General features: G+C 35.7%; 1 protein-coding gene across 2 annotated transcripts in view; it reads left to right on the top strand.

Annotated features, from left to right (window-relative positions):
* Positions 1-19,109, top strand: part of TRABD2B (TraB domain containing 2B) — a 282,822-nt gene extending 263,713 nt beyond the window's left edge. For both annotated transcript variants that reach the window (XM_058176272.1, XM_058176273.1), the window contains exons 6-8: positions 1,845-1,935; positions 6,272-6,520; positions 16,224-19,109. In XM_058176272.1, the coding sequence (XP_058032255.1) occupies positions 1,845-1,935; positions 6,272-6,520; positions 16,224-16,446 (563 nt within the window). In that variant the 3' untranslated portion in view covers positions 16,447-19,109. The remainder of the gene's footprint in view (positions 1-1,844; positions 1,936-6,271; positions 6,521-16,223) is intronic.
* Positions 19,110-24,610: the final 5,501 nt, after the last annotated feature.

Below are 24,610 nucleotides of genomic sequence, written 5' to 3' on the forward strand. Positions count from 1 at the left end.
TTTCAAAATGCTTCTTTAATAAAAACTATCAATATCAGTTCCCATTTGTGATTGCTGAGATTATTAATAGATCTTTATGCCACTCTCCTGGTGGATCTCGGTCTGATAGAAAATTGGACTCGCCTGTAGTTTGGCTTTCATCATTTATGGGTTCTGTGCTTTTACTGCAGATGCAATTTTAAAACTTTTGAAATTGAGTTGTTATGGTAAACCATCCTGTTTTTTCACCTTTTTTCCACTTTTGGCCATTGATGTAACAGAGATATAAAACAGAAATATGACCTATTTCAGAAGTAAAAAAATCTCAGTGCGAGTAAGTAATTTTCTTCATTCAGCAACAATTTTAAAAGCAAAATGCAAATAATAAATTGCTTATTAGGTATCTGAGGTTCATTCTTTCATACTGCAAGAAAAGGCAAGAACCAAATAATCCCTAATATTTTTATGGAACTGTTTCTTATGACTCTATAAATGCCTTAATAATAATAAAAAAAAAGAAATACATTTCCTTGCAAGAAGACTTTAAACTCAGCTTTATAAATTAGCCTCCATAATTAGACCTAAACATTAAGCCCAACCATAGAACCTGTTTTGAAGGAAGATTGTGTGGGGAAATTTAAAATTACATAAACCATTTTTGAAAAATTGGTTTATATAATTTTGTGTACAGTATGTGAATGTACTATTTAAGATCTTTTATTGTACAGATAGAAAAGAATAATCTAGACCCGTGATGGAAAAACCTATGGCACACATACCGGAAGTGGCACACAGAGCCATCTCTCCAGGCATGCCAGCCATTGTCCATTGCTCTTCCAGGTTCCGGTGCACACTTGCATGTCAGCCAGCTGGTCTTTGTGTGCATGGGAACAGCTCCCTGGTGTGCATGAGTCACCCATTGCTCTTCCAGGTTCCGGTGCACACGTGCGCACCAGCCAGCTGGTCTTCACACATGCATGCATTGCCACGCACGCCAGAAACCGAAAGGTCAGCTTCCTGGCATGCACATGCACGCCAAGGAACTGCTCTTCTGGTTTTTTATCTTTTCCCCGCGCACGCAAGCGTGCTCCCGTTTTGGCACTCGGTGCCGAAAAGTTTCGCCAACACTGATGTAGACAGTGAACTAGATTGAGATAGATAGAAATGATTATGAAATGATTCCATCTTGAACCATTCAGGAAGAGGATTAAAAAAAGGCTTCCTACCTCACACTAATGACATGAAACACTGATGCTGATGCAATGAATGCGAACCAGATGACTTACTTATAACTATTTCCCCTGTCTATGGAGATTCTCAATCATCCAGGTCATGGCTGTCCCAAAAGTGCTTTTTTCAAGAGGCAACTGGACTTTCTGGTTTTTCTTTAGAAGACGTTTCACTTCTAATCCAAGAAGCTTCTTCAGCTCTGTATGTCCCGTGCCGTATAAAAATTATGAAGTTGAATAAAAATGCATTTTCATTACATGTACATTGAAATACATTGCTCATATGTTTCAAAAAGTTTCTACATGAAGCTATCTAGAAGCTTTCTTTCCAAATTTTTGCAAATTGCCGTGGGAATGCTCAGCATCAAGAACTTTTCAATATAGTGTTCCCAATCCCCAAGCAACAAAGTAGGAAATAGGAAAATAAATAGGAAAATCACAATGCTGATTAGTTGTTTGATTGTTATTTTTGCTTTATGATCCACTCAAATCCTTTTGGAAAGCTTTGTCTATAAATCCAACAATAAAAGAAATCTTTATTTTAAAACAGAATGACTGGTCAGAGTTAGAGCATAATTGAGAATGTGTTTAATTGGCTTTTCAAATGGTTTTCTGTTATTATTGTTCATCGATTAGGTCATTTCCTGGGCAACAACACTGTTATTGATGTGCTGAGACAAGCGGGATTTGAAGTGGAGCACATACCTGCAGGACAACCAGTGGAAAAGTAAGCTTGATTTCCCTTCATTGATCCTTTTTCACATGCTGATCTAACAATGTCATAAAGGTATATGATCTGACTTCTCCTTTCTCCTAAAGTAAGCAACTTTAATTGGCCAGAACTAGCATGAGCAGAAAAAATTGTTGTTGTCTTTAATAAGCCATTGACCATAAATATATAGCTTTCTATATGAAAAAAATATTTTTGTTCTTGTCTTCTTCTCTAAACAAGTCGGTTGAAAATGCCTGAATGAAAAGATTGTCAGATCAAATGCAAATTCCAGAGAATGTATTTCATTGTTTGGGGCTCTCACAGAAAATTTTCTTTCACATGCTTGATAAGCTGGCCTTTTAAAATGAGAGGGCATTTGGAAAAAGTCTTCATCCTAGGGACTTAATATTTAAACAGCTGCATAAAGAAGAGCACCCAGATAGGAAGGCCTAGTTTAAATACTGTAAATTGCACTTGGAAATTGATAAAATATGGAAGAGTGACATGACGATAACATCTTCCCAAATGAATCAGTACCATAAACAATGATTTGTTTTGCTTTGTTTTACCCAATATGGAAATAAATCTATGGGAGTAACGCTATATTAAAATACAAGGACAATGCCCAGCATGTACAATAGCCAAGCTAAAAATTATAGGATATCTTACATACCATGTTCAATTTCATAGAGACTATAGCAAAGATATCAAAAGAAAGAGATTCTTTAATTTCCATATTTAATTTTGATTTCCATATTCCTTTCTGCTCTGACTGCAGGGGTAGCATTTGATAGAGAAAACAATGTATGCACAAAGTCAACTTACACATTTATCTCAAGATTAATTTTCTTGGTGCCAAGTTCTTTTGAGTACAGATTGTGTTGAAATTTAAATATATATGGTTGATTGTAAAAGTGAAAATAACCCAATCCAAGTGACAATTCAGTTTAAACCTCAGAATACCTGAGTAGCACAATACTTTATGCTATAAAATAATATACTCATTTTATTACCATTTTGGATATGCTCTATTATTTTCTTCATAACATTAATAAGTTCTCCATTAATAAATAAAAAAAGTTGATCAATTATAATACTGAAATAAAATATATTTAAAAATATAATAGGAATAGTAAAATAAAGAAATATGAAGCGGCATGGGATCTAAACAGTAGAAAATTAAAAAGTAGGCTGAACAGATCTGAGAGAGAACAGAAGAATTTTAATTGTTAAAATAAACTAGAGTTGTGGAAATAAAAAGGTGCTTATCTGATTTTAAAATTAAAGTGGAGGGAACATCTTTAAAATGATAGTCAACACTTGTTTACATGCCAGCACTTCCTCTTGGGAGAGCATCCAAGGACTTTTAAAGCTCATAGATTTTAAAGACTAGTGAGGAACAACAAGCAGTGAAAGGACCAAAAGCCAATTATTTTGACTTCAGTCCAATAAAGGATTGGTAATCACTGATTATATTGAAGCAATGGCATATGCTTATACTCAGGTAATTCTCAACTTACCGCCATTTACTTAGTTACCGTTTGAAATTACAACAGCACTGAAAAAACGATTTACAACTGTTTTTCACACTTACGACCATTGTAGCATCCCCATGGTCACTTGATCAAAATTCAGATGCTGGGCAAGTGGTTCATATTTATGACAGTTGCAGTGTCCCATGGTCACGTGATCACCTTTTTCTACCTTCTCACAAGCAAAGTCAATGGAGAAGCCAGATTCACTTAATAAACATGTTACCAACTTAACAGCCGCAGTGTTTCACTTAAGGACTCTGGCAAGAAAGGTTGTAAAATGCGGCAATACTCACTTAACAACCATCTTGCCTAGCAACAGAAATTTTGGGTTTAATTATGGCCATAAATCAAGGACTGTCTGTAATCTTCCAGTCTCAGCTAACATTTAAACCAACTAAACTTTCTAGGCCATTTTTAAAAGCAGTTCTAACTTCTATGTCTACATGTGCTTCAGGAGTCCAGCTACTGTAACTGTTCTAGTATGTTTTCAGGGAATGTCAGTCCCTCAGAAAGATTTCAGTAAAGTAGATTGGAATTGGTTTACACTGTTTTCTTTCACGTTGCACTTGTGCCTTGTAGATGGAACTCTTCAGTCTTCATTGATGTTCCTCTGAAATAAAGTGATGCTACACTTTGTACTATTCCAAGTGGTTACAGAGGTTTCAAGTGGTATCATGTGCCTATAGAGAATGCCAGCTTATCTACAGAAGTCTGTAGCTTGTTTGTACTCACTCCTATCTGCCCTGCACTCATTCCCACCACCACCACCTCAATATAATAAGCCCATCAGTCTAGGGAGTTTCACATGTTCAATTAAATGGTTTCCAAAGCTAATCTGTTTAAACTGAATCGCAAGGATTCAGAATGTGTTGGAATCATTTTAACTACTCTTGACAGCTACTGAAACTCACACATCACTAATCCTAATTTTCTGTCTTAATTTGGACTATTGGCTGGAATCACCTGTGGTATTATGCCATATTTCTTTTAAATGAAATTTTTAATTTAAACATTTAGCCACCAATCTGGCCAATGTGGTTTAGTCAACATTCCATGGCTAAAAACTCTAGATTTATTGTTATATCTGAATAGAGCAGTGCTGAGAATGATAAACCACTGTCTAGAGAGATTGTTTTCAGACTCAGAGCAGATGTTTGAACCAATATGTGACATATTATTGTAATAAAATCAATTGATACCTAATAGTACTGATAGTTTGGGCACTGGGTGGATAACGTGGGTGAAAACAGTTTAAAATACTTGGGAAGCATTCTCTCAAGTAATAGATTTTGGCAAAGAAGTTCTGTGTGATTTTTAATGTAGACCAATAGTTATGCCTTTTAAAACAAGGGCAAATGCAGTCCTTCTGATAATTTGACCAATATTATTTTGGATCCAACAGTGAGTTTAGAAGGAGTACAATAGAACTAAGGATAGTATATTTGGATTGTCTGGTTCTGGTCAAACAAGAGCACAGTCAGTGGCCTGGATTGGATGAAAATAATACATGTATGACTCAAAATGTCAGATAAATTAGGGAAAATTTGTAAAGCCATGCCTGCTATTAGTATAACTTTTTCTTTCAGTGATGTGAAAGCTAAATGTTGGAAAGGTCCAAAGTAAGAACTTGGGGTTCTGTTTTTAGAACTAGTTGCAAGGTGGCTTGATTATTTTTACGACCAAAGCATTTACACTTTGTCAGATTGAAAAAGTATAATTTACTGCTGACAGCACAGTGGTTATTAAATGAGTCATGTCCAATTGTACAAGTTGTTTTAATAATTCTTAAGTGAATCACTTCAGTTAAATGACTCCTGTGGTCGTTAAGCAAATCTTACATCTCCTGTTGACTTTGTTTCTCAGAAGATGGCTGGGAAAGTCACAAATAATGGTCACATGAACCCAAAACAATGCAACTGTCGTAAGTACATGGTGGTTACCAAGTGCCCAAATTTTGATCACATGTCATAGCTGTAAGTGCAAGAAATAGTTGTCACTTTTTTGAGTGCCTTTGTAAGTTCAAATGGTTGTAAATCGAGGACAACCTGCATGCTGAAGTATGTTTTTTAATCTCATGAAGCAATTTAGGATATTAAAATACTTATTAATACAATGTACATACTTACATTGTGCTAGGATGGAAGTCTTGATGAATGAAAGCTTTACTCCTTTGGGGTACATGCAGAATACCAACTGACAGTAGAGTTTTCAGGTGTGATTATTTGCCTTTATCATGTATGTGAACACTTCAAGCATCATTATCTGTCCACATTTCCTTGGATGAAAGCACTGCCTTTGTGGTCTCTTAAACTTTGAATTAATATGTATCTATGTTGATTATATATGTTGAAATTATTATATATATTATATATATTATTATATATGTTGAAACCTAGCAGTTTCGAAAGCACGTAAAAATGCAAGTAGAAAAAATAGGGACTATCTTTGGTGGGAAGGTAACAGCGTTCCGTGCGCCTTTGGTGTCTAGTCATGCCGGCCACATGACCACGGAGACGTCTTCGGACAGCGCTGGCTCTTCGGCTTTGAAACGGAGATGAGCACCGCCCCCTAGAGTCAGCAATGACTAGCATGTATGTGTGAGGGGAACCTTTACCTTTACCTTTATGTTGATTATAGGTACAGTAAGGAGGAAAGTATGTGGTATAAGTGTCTTTGATACAATAAAGCTATGTGGCATATGTGTCTTTGATGCAATAAAGCTAAGAGACCTCAGAAGAGCAGGAGTTATGTTTAATATCTGAATTTCTCTATCCTATTTCACACATCATTTCTTGATAAATCTACTTATTTTGCAGTCCCAAGGCAAGCCGATATCACTCTTCCTCTGCAACAGCTGCCTCCGTTGTCATTGAGCATATACAGTTATCTTCATCTTCAGCACTTCCTCATGCCAATGAAGAAGATAGCCTTCCTCCACACCTTCTGTTACCAGATAGCATCAGCCAGCTAGAAGAATTTGGACGGCAGAAAAATTGGCACAAGAAACAATATAAAATCCACCGCCAAAGGCAATTCAATGATCTCTGGGTCCGGATAGAAGAAGGGTAAATATCCTGTACTTATTTCCAATAACCCTGTCATTTGTGCTGCTTTGAAAGGATAAGAGTCCTTAGGAAAACTTGTAAGTTCATCTCCTTAATTCATGACAGCAGAGGTGGTATTCAGCAGGTTCTGACCAGTTCTGGAGAACCGATGGCAGAAATTTCAGGTAGTTCAGAGAACCGGTAAATACCACCTCTGACTGGCCCCAATCCCATCTATTCTCTGCCTCCCGAGTCCCAGCTGATCGGGAGGAAATGGGAATTTTGCAGTAACCTTCCCCTGGAGTGGGGAGGGAATGGAGATTTTACCATATTCTTCCCCTGCCACGCCCACCAAGCCATGCCCACAAAGCTATGGCACACTCACAGAACCAGTAGTAAAAAAATTTGAATCCCACCACTGCATGACAGGGATATAAAATCTGTAAGAAACTCTACAAATATTTATTGTTTTTAGATTCAGATCTTTCTCAACCACTTCTTATAACCTTCATTACTGTATATCTAAAATCAGGGAAAAGAAGACAAGACAATAAACAGAGCATAATAACTCTCAAATAAAAAACTGTTTATAATTATTTACCTGTGAGGGTAAATAATAAATGATGTCTGTCCCTAGCTTCCTATAAAGCTGAAGGCTTTGTGTTTGTACTTCTGTTTCTTAAGTCTCAGGAGCAAAGTTTTCTTTCCTTGCCAGCATGTGTGCTCTTCACTTGAAAGGATAAGAATGCAAAAAATGACATTTTTGTAGTATGTGGACAATAGATACTCAATACCAAAGGAAAACATCAATACTAGCTATCAACATGCTTTGGCAGGTCTTTTAGCCTAAACATTTGCACAGACACAAAGAGAGGGAGAGAGAGGGGACGAGGGAGAGGAAGTGGGAGAGAGAGAGAAGGAGGGAGAGAAGGAGAAGGAGGGAGGGAGGGGAGAGAGGGGGAGGAAGAGACAGACAGAGGGAGACGAAGGGGGAGAGAGGGAGAAGGAGGGAGAGAGAGGGAAAGGGAGAGACAGAGGGAGAGAGAGACAGAGGGAGAGAAGGGGAAGGAGGGGAAAGAGAGAGAGATGTACAAGGAGTGATTAAAGGCAACTTCAATAAACTGCACTAATTGTAGCCAGAAATAGTAGCTCTTATCAATTGTGCTAGAATTTCAGACATTTTGCCCTTCCTTTTTAGACAGTGCAATGATACAAAGCAGAACTGTCTGTCACAATGAATATTTAATTATACTAAGTTGATCCTGAAAGGTGAATTGTGAACTCATGAACTGTGCTGTTTTTGTGTACTCTCGCTTTCCCAAAAAGGGGTTTCTATCAAAGAGGAATGGGGAGGTGTATACATGTGCATGTGTTAATTTATTTAAAATAAACTGGCCTAGTTCTGCATCAGGTTCATTAAATTAAGTTTTAATTCAAAACATTATGGCATTGGTGGGGAAACGACAAGACCTAATTAAGACTAGTCTTCTATACTTGCAAACTTCCCTGTTTTCAGGAGCTCTGCCTCGTCAGCATTTTCAATCATACCAAAGTTGATTCACTATTTCATCTAATCATGCTTATTTATCAGCCCTTCGGTTCTTCATGCTCAATAAGGAAAGAACCTTAGAGCTGTTGGGAACAGAGAGATGCTGAAACTTGCCTATGTTTCCTTTCCCTAAATACCCTTTGAACCCTCACCTGTACAGAATGAATGACTGCACAGGATTGGGCACAAAGAAGGGTCTTCAGATTATTTTTGGATATGATTACCTAGTGATACGCCAGAAGTTTTGGATGTCATATTGAAACTTATTAATCTCTTGAACATGTTCTGACCTAGACCTACCAGACACAATCAGTCCTAAACAAACATTTTTTATTAGAACAGCTGAGAATTACTTCATTCTCAGCTTAGTCTAAATTAATTCCAAAACAAGTCCTTCAGAAAAAGTCCTCCGGCCTTATCACAATCTTTTGTCTTCTTTGGCACCCTGCTTTTCTTGGCAAAGCCGCACAAAGTTCAGAAACAAGAGACGCTGACTAGAAACAATTGGAGCAACGTTGCTTTCCTACAAAGAGCCCAAGAGCCTTGCTGCTCTTTTAAGCCTTATGGGAGGGGCCAATCATCTCCTGGCCTTACTCCCGAGTCATCCTTTTTGCTTTGGCTGCTCTTGCCTTCTGGCAGCTCTTCACATGCGTGCACTAGGAACAAGCTCCTCCTGTTCCTCTGCCTCTCTTAAACTCTGGAGTCCATGCATCGCTCCCAGATGGCCCTGGCCCCATCTCTGCTTCTGACGCAGAACCCTCGTCCGGGCCTTCCCCTGACTCCAGGACTGACCCATTGTCCTCCCCAGCCTCCTCACTGTCCAACTCCACTGCCAGCTCCCTAGGCTGCTGGTGGACCACAACAGAACATTTCGGCTCAATATATATGTTCCATATACATCTCTCCGTTCTCATAGTATAATCGTGCAAGATAGACTGTAACCTGAAACAAGTACAAAGTGGAAAAGGTGCAACTCCAGTTGCAAATGGCTTGTGCTTGTCTTACCTTGTTTCCTACCTTTAGATCAAGGGCTTCAGAGAGAGGCATGGACATTTTTATTCTGTCAACGGTTTGCAAATGTTTTCCTTATATTTTGGGAATCCAGAGTCCACAGTGACATTGTAACATCGTGGAAAAAAGATGGTACATCACTTGGGATGCCTGTAACTTTGGCAAAGGGACATTTTTGGGCCTTTAAAATAGATTATGCCTTCCCAAAGTAATAGAAATTGGTTTACTTACCAGAAAACAGTAGGAAGTTGTACTACTGATGTAGAGTCCTGTTTCAAAATTTCTCAAGAAGTCCCAGATCATATGTAATGGAATCCAAATGAATGGATAGAACCATTTCTCCATTACTTAAAAGCCGTAGGAAAGATATGGCTCATATTCCAACATGAGTGCAACACTTCTCATGAGAGAGAAGAGTGGCAATATTATGAAAGACTGGATGAGCCTTTTATAAAATAAATGATTACCTTACCATTCTAGTTATTGCATAATAACTAGACAGTTTTCTTCAGGTCAAGGTTGATTCTTGGTGACTTCTTGGTCACATCCATGTAGTTGTGTTGTCAACACTGTGAAAATGATTTCAAGGTAAAGGTTCCCCTCGCAATATGTGCTAGTCGTTCCCGACTGTAGGGGGAGGTGCTCATCTCCATTTCAAAGCCGAAGAGCCAGCACTGTCCAAAGATGTCTCCATGGTCATGTGGCCAGCATGACTCAACACCAAATGCACACAGAACACTTACCTTCCCACCAAAGGTGGTCCTATTTTTCTACTTGCATTTTTTATGTGCTTTCGAAATGCTAGGTTGGCAGAAGCTGGGACAAGTAACGGGAGCTCACCCCGTTACGTGGCACTATGGATTCTAACTGCTGAACTGCCAACCTTTCGATCGACAAGCTCAACGTCTTAGCCACTGAGCCACCACTTACCGTTGCTTTATTCTGGGATGTTTTAAAAAAAACACAATGATGTGAGCAAAAGAGGAATTAGGAAAAACACCCTCAACATAGTCAAGTTTGATTATATAATCTTGTGAGCACTCTATAAATTACATGTACATATATATGTGTTCATTGTCATCTGGCTAAATACTATGCACATAAATCAATTACTGGAAAAGGATCGTATCTATATTTCAGCACTATCCTGCCTGGGCTCATGAGGCTGCACCTGTGCAAGTAGTACAGCAGCTGCTCTCGGGAGCCCTCGTTTCCTGATAGATATGATAAATGAAGATAAAACATGCAGGTAAAATAATGGAAAAGCATAAATTGACAATGTCTAAATCTGTCCTTCCATGGATGTCTTTTACTTGAGATTTTTTTGCTTTTCATTAATAGTCAAGGCATACCAAATATATTAATTAAATTTTCTAAACAAAACTTTTAAGAGAAGAAGCCACTGTTTGAATTGCAAGGTCTCCATAAAACCTCAATTTAAAAAAATCATGCCAGTAGATTTTTTTGCCTTTATTTTATCTCCCAAATAAGCAATTTGCTCAGTCTGATTGTAGTTTTTGTTCCAATTCTGAATCACCCTATACTTCTTGTGTTAAAATATGGCCTCTGTTCAGTTAGTAAAGATTCCTATGAAAGTTTAGGAACTGGAAAAATGAGGAAACAGTCAGATGTCCTAAAGTGACCCTCAGGAAAGTCTTATTCTATTCTTTCTCCATTAATATTGCATACTAAAAGCTTGACCTCCCAGCCATACTTAGATAACTTCATTCCTTTCTTTTACTATCCCAATAATTAATTTATGACTGAATTCAAAAAGTCCTTTATCCCTCTTAGATATTTTTTGTTACAGGTTCCCAAAATCATGAATATTGTGGGAGGAGGACTCTGGTCTGTTTACATATTAGTAGCCTTATAGTTCCAACATAATTAACTTAAAACTGGTTCACATTTTCCAGAAGGAAATCAGGATACTAGGGGGAAAAGAAAAGCAACACAGAACTCATAATTATGTGAAATAGGTATAATGAATTACAACATATGTTTAAATTTCAGTAGTAGGGTTTTTACATTGTTTAAAGCATGGTGCTCCAGAAGGTTGCATCTTGTCTCTTCCAAAAAGGAGAAAAGATGATTAAAAGAATGGGGCCTCTACTCTTTCAAGACACAGAGAACAGCTTCACATCTTTCACCACAATGCTTCATCCTTTGGGGCTATCAAGTCTCTTGCAAGTATGGCAACTAGATATGCAACTAATGTGAAATAAGTTGCATGGTGCCAAATCGATTGATTGAGTGAGTGAGTGATTGTTTGCTATCAGAACTTGGTGACCACACAAATAAATGTTCTCCACAACAATCTGTCCCTAACTTGGTCTTTCAATGAGAATAGAATAGAATAGAATAGAATAGAATAGAATAGAATAGAATAGAATAGAATAGAATAGAATAGAATAGAATAGAATAGAATAGAATAGAATTCTTTATTGGCGAAGTGTGATTGGACTCACAAGGAATTTGTCTAGGTGCAAATGCTCTCAATGTGCATAAAAGAAAAGATACGCTCATCAAGAATCATAAAGGCATAACACTTAATGATAGTCATAGGGTACAAATAAGCAGTCAAATCATATTAGGAAACAGTCAATATAAATCATAAGGATACAAGCAACAAGGTTGCAGTCGTACAGTCATAAGGTCTTCATCGCCACAATAACTGAGCCCATCCACCTTCCTATTGGTTGTTCTATCCTCTTTCCTTCCACCTTTCCTACTATTAGAGCCTTTTTCAACGAATGTGTGTGAAAAACTCTTCCAATGAATAAAATTAATGATATCATTTCAGTTATAAATGGGCAATAAATCAGCAATTTAAAAACTAAATTTTGATCTGTACAACTTAGGAATTCTCAAAATTTTCAAGGCCATAACTGCCTGCTGTGGGCTTTGGCAGACAAAATAAAGAACAAAGCTTAAACTAAGCTTTGATGACACTTCCATTTGCCTGTGTAATCTTGATCAATTTTTCTGATCCCTCCTAAGTTGCTTGCCCAACCCACTGCAATAATGCATTTCTTGCTGTAGTTTTGAAATACAAGTGATTGAATGCACACATGGCAGGTGACAGGAGTCAGCTGCCCTTTAGTTTCATATGGTTTGAAATCTGGTTGCTAGTAAGATATGGGTTTCTCTCTTCTACAGCTTTTCTGCCTTTTGCATTTTGAATAACATTATTGTTGTTGTTGTTGCTGTTGTTGTTGGTGGTGGAACTAATTGGTGAAAATTTTGCTGTAATTAAGTTGTTAGTTTTTACAGTGAAACAAGATTTCTTTTCCTGAAATAGGTCAACATAGTGCCTTTTCATTATTCTTTGTTGCAGACTAAATAAATTGAGCAAACTTATTCAAATACATATTTTCCTTCTCTTCTATGATCTGTTGATTGTGCTGGCCTGCAAAATGCCCTAAGTTGTGTGAATGTTTAGAAACATATAATTTTCTTAGATGTTGGCAAATGGCATTCTTATTCGATGATTGTTCTATGTTATGTTATGTTCTCCAAAAGAAGGTAGTCTCACTCTATAACAGGTCAATCAAACTCCCAGCCTGCTGACCGGATGCATCACGTGCTGGCCACGCCCATGCCCGGTTTAGCGAAGGGGGGGGAAGTCCCGATACATCACGTGATGCTGCCATGATGACATGGGTTTGACACCCCTGCTCTATAAGATCCATATGCATGTTTATCAGTGATGATGAAAAATGGTAGGTGGCAGGCAGACTGCAGAAGACCATTTGTTACCAGAAATTCTGATGGATCATTTAATTTATAAATAGAAATAACTCCATGTATGTTTCCTATATTTTCAAGTTTCATTTGCTAGATGTAAAACAAGATGTAAATCTCTTTACTGTGATTTTGTTGTTGTTGTTGTTGAACACCTAGTTGTGTTTGTAGGGAAAAGCTGGAGGAATCCTATTTTTCTAGCAGATACAGCAACATCAACAATTTTATCGAAGATTGTTACCTATAATAATGGCTATTAGAAAGGTTTTCATTTTTTCTTGAATTCTCTGCTATGTAATTGTTCGTCATATAATTTTAAGGGTGCAGATAACGTTTGTTTCAGTAACAGTAAGTGAACCTCAAACAAGATTGAAGAGATTTGCAACCATTGAGTAGGAGACTTGAGAGTTCTCCCTTAGTTTGAAGCTACGTTTATACTTTAATCTAGCCACTTTTTAGATGTAGATCAGGTTTCTCTTGTTTGTGCTGGTTTAAGAAATGTAAGTAATTATTTAACTTTTGATAGCTGTGTCTTCTAAACCTACTCTGACTTTGCAAGTTATATAACCACAGTAAAGAAGCAAAGCACAGGCAAAGGAGACAGGTCTTTTGCACCCTCAACAGCGATATAGCAGAGATCCAGTTCTATAAATGTTGATTTGTTGTTAGTTGCGAAGTCGTGTCCGACCCATTGTGACCCCATGGACAACATTCCTCCAGGCCTTCCTATCCTCTATCATCCTCTGGAGTCCATTTAAGGTCACACCTACTACTTCAGTGACTCCATCCAGCCACCTCATTTTCTGTCGTCCCGTTCTTCTTTTGCCCTCAATCTTTCCCAGCATTAGGCTCTTCTCCTATTTTTGATTAGATTACATCTAATAAAATTATCTCTTCTGTACAACTAGTAAATATGTGGGTTCAGGTTCAAAATGTTCAGTGCCATTTTTTTCCAGGAATAAAGGCTCATCGTTTTCTGTCTGTCTTACTACCTACTTATCTAATCATGAACCCATTCTTCTCTGTTATTCTTTCAAGTGGTAAAGGATGGGGTTAACCTAAGAGTAGGAAAGTGGTTATAAAACTCGTGGTTGAGGTCAACTCTCTTAGATTATTTGGAATGCTAATAATTCCTAATAACCTAAGAGGAGAAGAACACATTGTTTCTTCAAGGTCTGTCCCATTTAAACACCTCTTCTGAGCAATGAACAAGAAGGGAATGTGCTCTTCAGAATTGGCTTTCTATCAAATTTGCTTTTTACCTCAAGCTTTATGCTGTTGCAAAAAGATAATATAGAATATGCACAGCCAAGACAGCCAAATACTCCTTAACTCCCACATACAGTAAGATAAAGATAAAACATCAGTGAACAGAACTCCTGTTACAATTTGGTTTCCAAATATAGTCATTTAGCTTCGTATTAATTAACTAGCCTTAAATAACTTCATACTGAAATAGTTTTTGTCTCTTCTTAGGGATGAGACTTGCCCAGTCTGGGGCCACTCAGAGATGTCAGTCAATTAGGGAATGCACTTAGACTTTTTGTATGACAGTCTTAACTGTCCAAGACTTTGTGCCAATCCAGAATTCCTTCTGCCTTGTCTAGCTGAGAAAAATTGGCAAACTAAATGATACATACAGAAAGAGTCTACTCTCAAAGCAGAGACTTGGATAAAAAATGGGGTTGATTCTTCAGAAGACTGGTAATAAGAACATGGTATATGGTGAAGAGATGTTTCCAAAATGTTACAAAAAGAATCAAAGCGTTTTTGGGAGGTAGGAAAGAGGGCAAAAGGGAAAGTTAATGTTGTTCTATGTTGCCTGAGGACCACACATGCACTTCATGAAAATCCACAATATTTTTCAGCTCCATCACCCTGAGCAGTTGTAGCAACTTCAGAATTGTTTTGCTTTTTATTACAAAGAATGAATGATCTATCATTTCCTGACAGACTGTTTTTAATAAGGTGAAATTCTTGTTGCCAAATTAAAAAAAAAAACCTCTCACATCTTTAATTCATTAGATTGGAGATGGAATAATCATTCCAAGCACATGCTTCAAAGGTTATTAGATTTTTCAAGGCATTCACCCCTCTGCAGTTGTCTGAAACAGTAAATCTAAGCACCAGTTTTTCCTCAGTGAAGGAAAATATATAGTATTTCCATTTTCATAATCTAGCTAAGGGGGGGGGAGAAGAATCACTCGGCAAAGAATGTTGTTTCAGTAAGAACAACCTATTGTCTATTGAAAGATGTGGGGTCTTTTTCATCTATCTCAAAAATAATAATGTTAGAGACACCACATGATAGATTTAGATGTCACCAGAAGTTTGAAAAGCTTGCGAACTGTGCTAGGAAAAAACTAGTTGTTTTCTTGGGTAAAATTTAAAACTAATCTACTTTTCATTGGAAATGCCAAGGAGTCAATGTCCTAACTGTAACTACGTAAGTTTCAGATGAATTTGCAAATGAGAAAACTCTAAGCCTTTTGCTCTATTTTGTTTCTTTTTATGACCTGTCTTGTTCTTTAATTCATCTTTTTATCTGAATTTTCTCCAAAATGCATTCTTCAACTCTTTCCCATGCCCCTCTTATAGTTTAATATACAGGCAGTGGTGGGATTCAGCCAGTTCGCACCACTTTGGGAGAACCAGTTGTTAACTTTCTGAGCAGTTTGGTGAACTGGCTGGAAATCATGAGGGCAGAGAACCGGTTGTTAAATTATTTGAATCCCACCACTGTATACAGGTGTGCTTGTGAGAGGAAGATTATTTCATGGCAACAGAAGGCAGAATCTAGCAGAGTTTCATTGGTCTCAAAAATAACTGAGCAACTTCGAACCTGATTAGAACATAGATGGACTTGATTTGAACCACTACAAAACCAGATCTGAAGATAACATCAGGAAGGCAGACAAATCTGCTGGAAGAAGCAGCACAAAAACTACCCACTGTTGCCAGAAAACTGCCTCAGTCAGGAGGAGTTGAGTTCAACTGAAGGATGAGTTTTTCCATTACCACAGTAGAATGTATTGTTTATTTCTGCCTTAAACATAAAAAATGTCATTTCTTATATTACCCCTTTCATGGGACAACTATGCGGAAAAAGGTAATTATGTGTGGTCATTTTTTTTTCTTCAAAAGGTTAGTGAAACTTTATTTTGAGTTTCTAACATCACTAGCACTGATGTTAGGGTAATGAAATGTCTGCAAAAAATCAAGGAAGCTCAGAGAGCACGAAGGACCCCTCATTTCGACCCTGAGCTAAAAATATTCTCCTTTATTGGTACTCTTTATTTTATTTGACTCTGCACCACTTTTTAATCAAAATGGAATGCATATCTGAAATAGTAGTTACTTTTCCCAACTCACATGAATAGAATTAAATGAATAATATTTTCTTCATGTGTTCTTTTGTAGCACAACCACCATGCCTTCCAATATCAGAATGACGGATGGACTCATCTCTGTCAACCCATCGATTTGGTTCTCAAACCAGGTGGACCAACCGCCACACCCAGACCTTGCATTCCGCCATCATCTTAAAAGTTGTGCCCTTGAAAGCACCATAGCATCGCTTTTCGTTGTCTCTGTTCTCACAGCAATGGCTTCGGTTCTTTCGGATCTACTGAATCCTTCCTGACAAAAGAAGGTCTTTGAAGTGCAATATCCAAAAAGGGAAAGCAAATAACATTCACCTGATGATATATCTTCTCAATTCCTTGCTTTACCTGGGCCTTTCAAGCAAAGAAATGCTAGCACTACTAACTGGTATAAGACTTTCTTGCCCAGATGGTTTTTAAAAAAAAAACACTAAAGCTTTATTTTGTACATTAACTTAACATCTTCTTTTTGTAGAAGGATCTTTATTTCCCATGCTGCTATGGGGTCTGTAAAATATATGTGTTTTATATATATATAAATATATATATATATAAATATAAATATAAAAAGAACAAGAAAAAATAATGTATTTATTGAACTGGCATTTTGATCCTTGCAAAATATTAACGCCATCATTCAACCAGCATAATGCTGTGGTATCCCAACTCAGAGGTTTTAGGGTCATGGTTTCATGGATTGTTTAAATTATCTATTCCTACTACCGGTTATAGTTTGAAGCCAAGGGACTTCCATACTCTACTATTTTCTGAGTCAGTAGAAAGAAGCTAAATTATTTTCACATGCTTCTGGATGAGACAGAATAGTTTAACTAATTGCCTTAAGATAATTATGGACAATAATTACCAATAGACATGCTTCTTTATTCTACAGGTATATTTTTTGTTATCTTCAAATGTAAAAGATGTTTCATCTAAGACTAAGTAATATGGCATAGAAATAATTATTTGAAAATTGACATTTTCCCCCCATGTTTTCCTTTTCTAGAGATTTTAAATCTTTCCTATACAGCCAGCACAGCTAGAAAGACGTTTTTCTTTAAAACTAACATGGAAACTGTGATTACTCAAAGAAACAGATAAAAAATAAGGCTAGTGCTTATTTGTTCTGCCTTTCCTCTATCTCCTTTTGCATATTCCAGTTCAATTAGTTGTTGCTGCTGTTTTTCAGTACTCCTTACTATATTTTCCTTTTACATTCAAATTTACAAATTACCGGTATGATTTACTCTTATTCTCTGCTTAAACATGTGAACTACCTAATTTAAGTTTGAAGCATTAGAGTGCAATTCATTTTTTTTAGTAATTCTGCCCTATAACTATCATCATTTTATTAATTTACTTCTTTTAAAGCAGCATGATCATTTCTTCATTATCACCCCTCTTTTGATCCTGCTCTGTTAGAGGTATTGGACCACAAAAATTCCCGACCAAAATTTCCACACATCCCTAAGTTGAAGAAGACTTGTTTATATGGATGTTACATTTCCTTAGCAGACCTTGTGAACAGCATGGTTCCCAATACAGCAAACATTCATTAGCAGTTGCAAGAGTGATCAGCGAAGTCGTAATACATAGTTCCAAAGGACAAATCTGGCAAATCATAAGCTGATCAACATAGAGTTCAAGCAGTCTGCTGATAATGTATGGAAAGAAAATAAATATTGATTCATATATTATTCAAAATCAGACATCCTGATAGCCATTTGGCTATTTATTTGTTAAAAATTGCAGATTTAGAATATTCTGATGGGAGTGGGAGAGATACAGTATTTCAAAATTAAGGATCAGCAGGAAGTTTCCAAAAGGATCTCCATTTTCATCACCCCAATCTCCATAAACCTAAAACCATGTTGCTAAAGCTTGGGCATTCTACAGCTGAATTTAAGCAATATGCTTGTCAAAGGTCTGCCGTATCCATATCACTCCTATTATTCCGACACCCTGAAACACACACACAAAAAAGCCAAAAAAATGTGATTGATGCCCCTTGTAGTGATACTGCCTACTGCTATGAAAACAATTTGGCATACAATCTGTACCCATGTGAAAAGTGTACTGCAAAATGACAAACTTGCCAAGACAATCTGGGGTAACCTTGAGTATTTCAAATGTTGCACGTCTATTCTGTAATATATCACTGAAGCAAGTGTAGGTGGTGGGGCACAAATAGAGAGACAAATCTATTTCTTCCTCTTTTTTTTAAATTCTAAATTACATTATTGTCAGTGTTAGAATTGACAGTACAGCAACTTTTTTCACATTATTCTTTGATTCACTTATAAGTCATATGGCAAAAATGTGTCTTAAAAGTATGAATTTGTCAACATATGAAGCTGTAGCAATGGTTTTGTTATAAAACACGAGAAGGATTCCCAAATCAAGATTGGCACCTTATTATTTTCCATCCAGAAAATAGTGCTTTATACTCCATGATTTAATCTTCTTTCCATGTCCTCCTTGTTTATGTAAACTATAGCTAACTGTACAATAAACTACTTTTTTGAATGAAGAACTGACATGGATACGGTTTAAAACAGTATGCATGGTTTTTAGTGCTGCTACACTAAAGAAATTGCTATATCTTAAAGGCACTTCTTTTTAGTTAATTAAAAATCCATTTCCTAATTCACATACAGTTTCAGTTTCTTCTCCAGCCTACCATCTTTAAACTGTGTAGCGATTACAACCCTGAGAATTCCAAGACATTGGGAATTTGGGCTGGAATTTAGAATTTAGAATGGAATAAGCTGGGAGGGACCTTCTAATCCGGCCCCCTGCTCAAGCAGGAGAACCTATACCAATTTATTCTATACTAATTCTAATAGCTGTACGGGTATTCCTTGACCTGCAACCAGAATTAAGCCCAGAATTACAGTCATACAATAAGTCATTACAGTCTAAGTCAGGGGTGTCCAAACTTGGTCCCTTTAAGACTTGTGGACTTCAACTCCCAGAGTTCCTCAGCCAGCTTTGCTGGCTGAGGGACTCTGGGAGTTGAAGTCCACAAGTCTTAAAGGGACCAAGTTTGGACACCCCTGGTCTAAGTAAAGGCATCACATAACCAGATTTAAAGTTTTAACAGTAGTTGTTTACAGTAGTTGTTAAGCAAACAAAGCAGTCACTAAGCAAAATCATTTTCCCCATTTTTATTTTTATTCTTTGTTAGAAACTGCAAGTAAGCACTGGAAACTGGCAAAAAAAAGTCACAAACTGTGGGATGCTAGAAACTACCATAATGATAAACCAGTTGCCAAAGTGTCAAAAATGCGATCACACGAACAGAGAGGAATGCACAGCCATTGTAGCCCCAAACTTTGGAGTACTTATGATTTACTCCGAAGATCAACAGTTCTTCTGGGGAGGTCCATCCTAATTTCAAACATTTATTAGGTAGTAGTGGTCATAAGTCAAGGACTGCTCCTCTGAAAAGCACAGCTTAATAAAATATCCACAATAAAACTGGGATGTTTATATTCTGAAAATATAGGGAGAACAGTATCAGGAAAAGCAAGAAAACCTGTTTCTTCTGAATGCATGAAAATATTATTCTTTCTCAAGTGTATTAAAATAATTTAAACTATTTCTGTTTCACATGACGTCATATCTTTTGAGAGAAAACAAAAACATGTTCCATTCATTTTTTAAAAACGCAACATTCAGCCTGCTCTAAAATGAGCCACTGATGGTTGTTTATGTTGTTTTCTCCAGGACAAATCATAACATTAAAGAAAGGGTTTACTCTTGTGAAAATTTCAGACATAGTTAACACAGAATTCAGCATTCTGTGTTTTACGTTATAAAAGATCTGTGATCATTTGTTGACAAAGAACCATCTTCCCAACGTTCTTGAGGTATAATGTTCCGCTTATTGAAAAATATACTGTTGAAAATTTTATTCCCACTTTTATTTTTTCACATGCTTATAAACACAAAGTCTCTCTCTCTCACTCACACACACATTCACACAAATTCTACATCTGAACTGAAAAGTAAGTTAATTAATTTAGTGGGACTTTACTCCTAGGAGTCTGCGTTTTCAAAGTTGGAGGATGATACAAATGACAAAGGGATTTAATGAAGAACTTTTGACTACTTCAATCAAGTACAACAACCAATCAGTGAATGGAATGAAGCTTGGGTTTTCTTTGTTTTTAACAGACTCTTGGGATCCATCAAATAGAAACAAGTATAAAATTGTCTGGGAAAATTAAATGACAAAATATGGGTGTGGGAAAGAGAGTTGGCCTTTCCAAAATGTGGGTAAGATTAGGATAAACAAATATTTTGACCTCAATTGAACCAAAACCCAATTAGATTTAAGCCATTTTTCATTTTCAGAAAATATATATTGGATTGCAAGATTGTAAATCAGACTTCTATAATTCCAGATGTCTTGACCTTTGAGTAAGCAATCATGGAACCAGGTTTGAAAGGAATGCTATAAAGAAATTTCTCTTACAAATATCTCCTATAAATTAGATAGTTACAGTTGCATTTTTAAAAAAAGTGTGATTTAGGACCTCTTTCTCCCAATCTTGCTAAGGTTTATTTAGCTAATTTAAATCAAATATTTAAAAAACCTTCCAATTGAAAAAAATAAGGATCTCTCTCTCTTCCCCTCCCTCCTTCCCTCTCTCCCTCTTTCTTTCTCTCTCTCTCTCTCTCTCTCTCTCTCTCTCTCTCTCTCTCTCTCCCCCTCCCTCCCTCCCAGTGTGAATTTCAGTGGGGGTTGCACAAGCTGTAAAATAAATTGATCTGTTCCTTGAATGTTGCTGATAATTATTTTTAATGACTATGTGTGGTATTGCTTGTTTTGAGATGCTGTTGATTTTAAATTCAAACCTAAGGCACATGGGCTAAAGTTTCATAAACAGCCTTAATGTGACAGAGTCTCTTATAGATCAATAAACATAATCATCTACTTGGAAGTTTTTGCTTCCTTTTTATATTTTAAAATACCAAAGTAAAACAAACATATACATATTTAAATTATTTCTACTGCCTTTTATTAAGTGCCCTTCTGCAAAACTATCTTAGAAATTATGTGATTTTGAATAAGACAAACCCAAGTGCATTATAAATATTATTTGCACAAGTATCAAAATTTTATCCTTAATTTTTTTCAACTCTTCAGATAGCAAATTTTAACTCATTATTATTTCCTTTTGTATAATCAATGTGATTGTTTTCACTGTTGTAAGTTCTGCTGATAACCGGCTGCCAGCAGTTTGTCAGATCGAATTTCACGAGGCTCAAGGTCGACTCAGCCTCCCATCCTTACGAGGTTAGTAAAATTAGGACCCAGATTGTTGGGGGCAATATGCTGACTCTGTAAACCGCTTAGAGAGGGCTGTAAAGCACTATGAAGCAGTATATAAATCTACGTGCTATTGCTATTGTTATATTATTATTTTTTTTATTTATTTATTTATTTATTTTTTTTATTTTTTTTGCAACAAACAAACAAAAAGAAAATACATTATTACACCCTTGTGCTATACATAAAAGGAAGATTTGGGTCTTCGGATATATCCTCATGATTGCCAAAATCCACGTTCTCGAGGTACAGGTACTGAAGCGTCCAATGTTCCAAGCGCAAAGTCCACAAATGGTTTCCAAGTCTTCCAGAAAATATCTTCTTTATACACACCACTTCTAATTTTAATATCACATGTCATTTTATCATTTAAAGCTAATTTCCACATTTCAGAATTCCACTCTTCTATTCTAAAAATCACATCTAGTTTCCAATATCTAGCTATTATAATTCTACCTATTATAATCATAATTCTAATCAATTCTTTTCATATTTTGTTAATTCTATTTCCTTAATTACCAACAATAATATAGTTTCCACTCTCAATGTTATTACTTTCCCCATCATTTCAAATATCATTTTCTCCAATTGTTGCCAAAACTTTTAACCTTATCACAATTATACCACATATGTTCATAAGTCCCCAATTCCATCTCACATCTCCAACATTTTTACTAGTTTTTTATCCATTTGTGACAATCTTACTGGAGTCAAATACCATTTCAAACAACTTTATAATTGTGCTCTTTAATCCTTATAGATAAAGTTCTCATAATTCTACTCTTCCAATTCACATTCCAATCTGATTCTGGTATTTCAATATTAAGATCTTTTTCCCAATTTGTCCTCATCACTCTTTGTAATTTTTCATCAGAATTTATAATCTTATAAACCCTACTAACGAGTCCCTTTAGCCCAATTTCATCTTTCATAATCCGAGATACTAAATATTCAAATTCAGTTTCACATCTATTTATCGAATAATTTTCCTTTAGTTTTTTGTCCATTTTCTATCTGTATTTTTCAAACCAACTTAACCCTAATTTTTCAATAATTTCTTTATTCCTCCTTTCATTTCCATAACTTTTATCCAATCTTTAATAATTTCTATATTTTCCTCTTTAATCACTTCATTCGTTTTATATTATTTTTAATCGCCAAATTCAGTTGTCTCCCCAAAAGATTATATCCGAATTAAAATTTTAACAAATTTGTTCCACATTTTACTTTATCCCTTTAAGCTATATCTTCTACTTACACATTTTAAATTTGCTTTATCTAAAAACCACCTTGATCCAAATTTCTCTATATCCCTTAACTCTAAATCTCTCCAATAATTATCTTCACCTTTAAGTATTTTTACCACTATCCGGATACCATACGCACAGTAATAATTAAATAATTTGGGGATTCCTAATCCACCTTCCTTTTGATTTTGATACCACATTTTCTTCACTAATCTGGGTCTTTTGCCACCATTGCAAAATTTATCCAGTTTTTTCTGATATCCTTCAATATCTTTCTCTGTCAAATTTAGTGGTAGCATCTCGAATAAAAAGTTGAACTTGGGCAGCAACATCATCTTACACATTGCAATTCTACCAAACCAAGACAACTTTAAAATTTTATATTTATCTATCTTCTTCTCAATTTCGTTAATCACCACATCATAATTAAGTTTTTCAATTCTTTAACCTTAAGTGAAAGCACTATACCCAAATATTTCAATGTGTTTTAATCCTTATCCCAAATTGCTCTTGCATATTCTCAGACTCATTACCATTACTATCCATCAATAATTCTGACTTTGACCAATTTACTTTCAATCCTGTCATTTCTTCAAATTCTATCAAATGCTTATATATCTTTTCAAATCTTTCTCTACATTTTCAAAATAATTAAAGTATCATCCATACAAATTTATCTTATACCCCTTATATCCTTCTAATTCTTCATCTTTTTCTATCATTTTTGTCAATATTTCCATAGCCAATAAAAATAATGTTGGGGACAGGGGACATCCTTGTCTCGTACCAGCTTCTAATTTTATCTCTTCAGTTAATATTCCATTCACCTTCACTCTTGCACTGCTCTTTTGGTACAATTTTGAAATAACATGTATAAACTTATTACCAAAGCCTAAAGCCTCCACAATTACTTTAATTGTTTCCCATTGTACAGAATCAAAAGCTTTAAAAATATCCAATGATACTATACCAATTTTATCACCATTATATTCAGCTACATCTATAATATTTAATACTCTTCTAACAATATCACTCATGTATCTACCCTTCACAAAGCCTACTTGATTATAACTTATATATCTATCTATAAATCTATTTAATCTATTACTTATAATAGCAGTAAATATCTTTGCATCCTGATTAATTAAAGAAATGGGCCGATAGGACTCAATCCTTTCTAAATCTTTATCTGGTTTAGGAATTAGGGATATCACCGTTCTATTCCATGACGAAGGTACTTCCCCACCATGTAATATTCCATTGAATAATTTTTGCAGTCTTGGTATTATTAATTCTTTAAATTCTTTATAAAACTCAACAGGTAATCCATCCTCACCTGGAGCTTTCCCTAATTTTAATTTTTGTATTATTCCATTAATCTCATCTTGTGTTATATCTTCTTCCATCAATTCCTTATATGTTTGATCAATTTTCACCACATACTTTTCTAAATAACTCTGCAATTTTCCCCGATTAATTGGTTTCTTTGAATATAGATTCTGAAAAAAGTTTCTAACCACTTCACATTTCTCTAATTTTTTATAACATCTTATACCTCTATCATCTATCAAAACTCCAATTTCTCTCTTCTCTCTTTTATCTTTCGCCATCTTTGCCAATAATTTAGAATTTCTATTACTAAATTCAAAAAAATTCCTATTTAAAAATCTCAAATTTCTTTTACTAACTCTGTATCTTCTTCTATCATTTTATTTCTTAACATATTAAGCTCCTGAAGAATTTTTTTTCTTTAGTAAGCAAAATTGATTTTCCAATTCTTTAATCTTATTTTTATCTCTTTCCATTTTAATTTTATAATTTTTATATTTCCTACTTGAT

This window comes from Ahaetulla prasina, chromosome 3 (genome assembly GCF_028640845.1).
Source record: "Ahaetulla prasina isolate Xishuangbanna chromosome 3, ASM2864084v1, whole genome shotgun sequence".
NCBI classification, from domain to species: Eukaryota; Metazoa; Chordata; class Lepidosauria; order Squamata; family Colubridae; genus Ahaetulla; species Ahaetulla prasina.